This window comes from Periophthalmus magnuspinnatus, chromosome 9 (assembly GCF_009829125.3).
Source record: "Periophthalmus magnuspinnatus isolate fPerMag1 chromosome 9, fPerMag1.2.pri, whole genome shotgun sequence".
NCBI lineage: Eukaryota > Metazoa > Chordata > Actinopteri > Gobiiformes > Gobiidae > Periophthalmus > Periophthalmus magnuspinnatus.
Window position 1 is genome coordinate 27,147,025 of NC_047134.1, and position 6,000 is coordinate 27,153,024.

At 38.6% G+C, this 6,000-nt stretch overlaps 1 protein-coding gene across 1 annotated transcript in view; it reads left to right on the forward strand.

Moving 5' to 3' along the window:
• agtpbp1 (ATP/GTP binding carboxypeptidase 1) overlaps nt 1–5,779 on the forward strand; it is a 48,356-nt gene extending 42,577 nt beyond the window's left edge. The window contains exon 26 of the mRNA XM_033972236.2: nt 5,560–5,779. Within this exon, the coding sequence (XP_033828127.1) occupies nt 5,560–5,731 (172 nt within the window). The 3' untranslated portion in view covers nt 5,732–5,779. The remainder of the gene's footprint in view (nt 1–5,559) is intronic.
• Nucleotides 5,780–6,000: the final 221 nt, after the last annotated feature.

Sequence of the window (6,000 nt, forward strand, 5' to 3'; positions counted from 1 at the left end):
AAAGCTGTGGGTGTTAAGTGCTGTTTACAGGAGCAGGAGGTACAGAGGATGTGAAGGTGTGGTCCTGGTTTCTTAATTATAGATGGAGAGTTATGACATCAGCTCGTCAATCAGATGTGGTTAATTACAGCGTATGTGTGGATACAAAGGACGCCTAGTGTTATGTATATTTAAAGGAACACTAAGGAACTTTTCTGGTTTGAGGTATTATCTCAAAAAATTCATGGAGGCAAGTTTGACAGACCCTCTACCAACCTGTGCACTATGTAACTTTTTTGGTAGCATGTCCACCACCTACTTGTCACCATGGAGATGTTATTGCTAGAATTTTTCACAATATGGTTTTAAACATATAGATTTATGTCATTATGGGTGTTTCTGTAACTCAAATATACCTTCTTATGTGTAGTTTGGCCTGGTGACGTCACCTTCTCATCTCCGTGGTCACAGATTTAATGACAAGTTTAATACCATACTGTGGAATATTTCTGGCAGGTGGCAGTTACGTAGTGCGTCTTTAAGTAGAAGTAAAACTAGTGTCAGAAAACTACTCTAATACTCGATACCAACATTTTAAACTCTATTTTAATACTAAGGAATAGACTCGATACTCAATACCAATTCCTATACTACAATGATAATAAAAATATTCAGAATGGGATTTTCAGCATTAAGTTGTAGTACTTTCTTTCTTTTACGTGGCCTTATATCTGTGTAATCCCTCAGACGTCCAGGAAGTATCTCATTTTCAATAACAACATGATTTAGATTTTTGCCTTCAAACCACTGCCTCTGCTTCACTTTTTCCACCCAGTTCTTATATCTAATTATTGTCGTTCAAAGTCCCCAGTCAAATGAGGTCAGAACAGATTAGATGGATATTAATTATTTAAATCCAATCTGACCACAATTATATCTTAATTTTGTTTTTAAATTGTCAGCCATTTTCTTTGCTTGATTTAGCAGACTGGCTTCATTCTCCAAAACCACTTAATGTCTCCACTATTTGTCTCTGCTCCTGGTCCATATTGATGTATTCATTTATCATTCATGTGTTAAGGGAGTTAGCTAGCAGCGTGTGTGTGTACGTGTGTGTGTTGCTGTTTATGGTTTTATGCCTGCTACCACTTAGCATTTAATAGGTCATCGAAACAATAATTGGAGCGGCCGCTGGGAGAAGCCCGAGTTCAAACCTTCAGATCATTTCGAATAGAAGGTGGACTGTGTGTTTGAATAGAAACAAAGCATCATGACACAATGGGGTTTTTGTTTTTGTTTTTTCTGTAGTGCAAAATGAATCTGTATCTAAATTGCTAGAATTCTGAATGAGAGATTTTGAAGAGTTTGGGTCAATTGGGTCATCAAATTTTCTTATTATTTCTGAAACTTTTGGGCTGGTTTCAATAATTGTTTTTAAGAGGACTCAAGAAAAAATAAATATCTAAAATTGCTTTTCAAAGTCCTAAATATGTCTGCTGTGTACTGTCTGCATCTAATTATTGTAAAGTGCTTTTATGGTCCGATAATCAGGAAATATGTGTTAGAATGCTAGTTGTTGTTATAAACTAATTGCGGCAAATACAGTAATTAAGATACCCAGAACTAAATAACTCATGATTAATGTAAGTTTTTGCAGCGTCCAGTGTTATCCATTGCCATATTTTGAGTTTTAACCGTCCGATTTTTTTCCCAATCAAAAACACATCTCCCATAGCAATAATTCACATTAATTTAAGTCAATCGTTTTATTTAAATAAGCTGAATGAACTCTGACTCCCTGTGACACCTCCCCTCTCCCTGGTGTCGTGTCTGGAGTGAAGAGGTGATATAGGTGTCTCCCTTTGGTAAAGAGATGTTCTGTTAATGCCGTCTGCACCTGCAACAAAAGGTGCCCGTGTAACCAGATGACCTCACACTGCCGCAGACGTGTGATCAGAAAGAGAAAAGAGACACAACGGTTCACGGTGATTCATTTTAATTGAATTGCGATGTTGTCTTTTGCTTTAACACGGCGTTATTAAGATGAGATGGAGCAGATAAGAAGGAACAATATCGATCTGTATTGTGGATTAATATATCCATCTCGAGTCCGTTTCTCCACAGTCAGAAGTACAGGAATAAATGTCATTGTAATTAAAATCAAGAAAAACAAATTAAAAGCATGGATAAAATCATTATATAAAACATTATCACATTACTTGAACTTATTTGGGCCACACTTTACTTGTTACTATTGACAGTAATGACATGGCAGTTAGGGTTAAGGGTAAGAGAGTTAGAGTTACACGTTAATATCTGGTTAGGTACATGTTACTTAACTAATAAGTCACTGAAAATGGAAAAGAAAAAGAAACGTTAAATTAAAAGCATTTATTACCTTGAAACAACTCAACTCATTCTAGGGATAATAATTACTTAAAAGCCACAGTAATTAACGTTTTAGACCAAAAAAAAAGACTAAAATAAAACATGTTTTTCATTCTGGTTGTTCTTATTGCACTTATTGTCCTTACTGTGAGCGGGCTTTCATCTCCACAGACCTGACTCTTACTTGGCCATGGAAATGTCGTTCCTTTGGCAGTAATCTTCCACAGTATGGCATAAAACTGACCTCCATGGAGTTTTTTACTTTATATTTTTGTTAAATAATAATAAATACTAATGATAATGCTTAAATAAAGGAAATGCTAAACAACTTGAATAAATAAAAATCCATTCCATTTCATATCCGTTTGTCCAGTGCACATCTCTCTTCTGTGTGCGGTAGGGACGGGACGATATACGATAATATCGTTAATCGCGATAAATAAGGTCCGCAATTAATCGTTCGTGGCATTTTTTAATAATCGCGATCATCGCGCACGATTATAATCGCCTTTACGGCATCACACAGCCTCATGTTTCCAGTTCCAATACAACGTTTATATGTTAGTTCTGGTGTTTGCCCACTCTGACATAGCAATGGCACTTGTAGCTTCTGTGCTTATGGCTGTCTGAACTATATTCTGTCAGATATCAACAATAAACAAAGTCTGATCTGTAACTCTCCACAGGAACGTACCAGTGCGCGCCTCACCCGTGCGCACAGATGAGACGCTAATGTGTGCACATCTTATATTTTTACCTACAATAATGCAAACTGCAGAATAAAACAACACCTTTTAAACAATAGACAAATTAAGTCTAATTCATACAGCTGAACACAAATGTGTCAGAGCGCATGGTCCGAATGCGCACTGTGTGCACAGGAGCAAAGCTAACGATTATACACGGTATAATTTACGTACAATTAAGTCAATAGCAGAATAAACCACACTTACCGATCGAGAACAGCATCCAATCCATCAAAAAATAAGGTCCTTTACTCCTGAGTCCACTGTGGGATCTTTAATCTTTGCCATGAACCGCTCCAGGTCCGAGATGCCTCTAGTTTAACTTGTACAAACATCCACAGTGTCCTCGATCACGTACTCCCTTTGGTTTGTCTGTTTCGTCATGTTTAAAACGCAAAACAACAGTGCGTAAAATGCGCCATTATGCACACATTTCTGCATCCACTCGTTTCTCAATTCACCTAAGTGCCTTAATTTAAAAAAAATTAAGTCTTCGTCGACGGGCACTTGCGTCACTTCCGGCGCAACAAGGACCGGTCCATTTCGGCAGCATGGTATTGAGGAGTACACATTTTCTTCCGGGTACGTCTGTTTACGGAAAACCATGGCATGTGATACGTCATCCTGTCCCGCTGCTCATTGGCTGTGTGCGGGCTCAGTAATCCACAACCCCCACCTTATTGGCCAACATTGGTGTCAATCACAAGCTAATACGTGTGTTTAGCACTGGGGAACAAAGTTGGCGCTGTCAGAAGTTTATTATGCCTGAAATCGACTAAAGAAAGGAAAAGAAGTGACGGAGCAGATTTCATATTTGGAGTACTTTCCTGCAGCAGATTGGACATAATTTCTTGACTGGAATATATTCTCTGGACCTTTACGGAACAAATGAGGCCAACTTTGTGTGAATATGTTGATGTTTGACAGAACCAGAGCGCTCAATGGTAAGTGAAGTCCAGATTCACACTTTGTGACTTTTCTATAAAAACGTATTTCCTGTCAGCACTGTGGTGATTGCAGGTGAAAATGGTTTGCATATCCAGAAAGACGAGCGCTGCAGCTTTCATTTGATGTGTAGATTGTTTGTGCGGGTGACGCAGAAGTGTATGTGCATTGCTGTAAAGTTGTAAAGTAGGCCCGGGCCGTCGGAACGTTAACAGGTTAATAATTATCGCGATAATATCGTTAATCGCGATTATTTTGGCCACGATAATCGTGAGTCTAAAATTTAATATCGTCCCATCTCTAGTGTGCGGTGAAACCTTTGTGTCAGAATAGCAGAACACTGGCACAGTTTTTACAGTGGTTTTGTCTGTGTACTCCCAGCCTTCAGCAGCAGATGACTGTGTGAAGCCTGATGGACTGCCTCCCTGGGATTACATTACAGACCATTAACACCATTAAAAACCCACTAAAGCCACTAAAACCTCAAGAACCAGTAACCATTTAACCATTAGGACCCACAGGAAAAAGTGCTTCAGTGGAGAGAGCCTCTTATCTGCAGGACCCCAAATGGGATGTTAAGTGCTTATTTGTCTAATATATTGTCAAGACAAGTCCATCATATATCTTCATACTTTGTCTCTATATGTTCAGTAAAACGCGAAAGATGTGACTCAGATGTGTGTGACTCCACGACACATAATTATATTTATATGCATTATATATAAATCATAATAATTTCACTTTTTAATTGGAGTAGTACAACACACCATTCACTGTTATAAAAATCTAATTGATGCAAGACGTGTAGACAATTTGTGATTTTTAAATATGAAAGGGTGGGTCTGTGAGGCTGTTACGACCCAGTTCGTTTGGGGTCAAGGAGGTACCAAAAAAAAAACAGATGGAAAAATGGTAAAATAAAGAAATAATTTAATGAACAGGATTGTAAAAGGCAAAGTATCAAAAGTGGACTAAAATATTTATGTAAATGTATAAAATAAAAGCAAAAACTAAACTAAGAAGCCAAAAAATAACAAGTCTAACAAATAATAAATAATAATAGTTTTGTGTCTCTGTAAACTGGTCACGTAGGACTGTTAAAAACAAGTGACAAACTAAAGGACACAACACAAAATCAAACCACGAGTGTCCCAAAACAAACAGGAGTCACGTAAACCTACAAACAGAATCAAATGACAAAATAACAAGAGACACACAAACATCACTAAACTTATGTCTCACACACATGAAGTTAGACACCAGCGAGGGATTTCATGCGGGAACAGATTCAATCACACACTCACAAAACATAACAGACAGATACTAAAAGGGAAAGAACATAAGTCCAGGGCCGTAACAGAGGCCGCTAATCTGCATCATTGGCCCCTCTGAGCACCGCCAACACTCACACACACACCACACACACACACCACACACTCACACACGCCACACGCACACTACGTCATGTGTGTCGCTATTTCTGATTCCTGTTTTTCTTTAGCAGTTGCACGACCACATACGTGCTGGACGAGGACGAGCCGTCTTTCCTGGAGGCCATCGACTACAGCGCCGAGAGCAACGACGAAGAGACCGAAGCAGAGACGGAAAACACGACTGAAGTCCACGAGACCCTGGAGCAGCTGTCGGACTCAGAAAACAACCACAAGGACTGAAACATCACGAAGACTGAAACGTCACGACCACAAGGACTGAAACATTATCAATCACAGGGAATGAATTTCAGAATACACTTTATTCATTCATATTCTCCATCTAGAAAAAAAATGCTGTCTAGACGATTACTAAAATAACAAACTACAGGGACTGAAATATCACAAACAGAAAGACTGAAACATCACAAACCGCAGGGGATGAAACAAAAACAACCGCAGGGAAGGAAACATTACAGAGATTAAATTGTTCATTAGTTTGCACTGCCCCG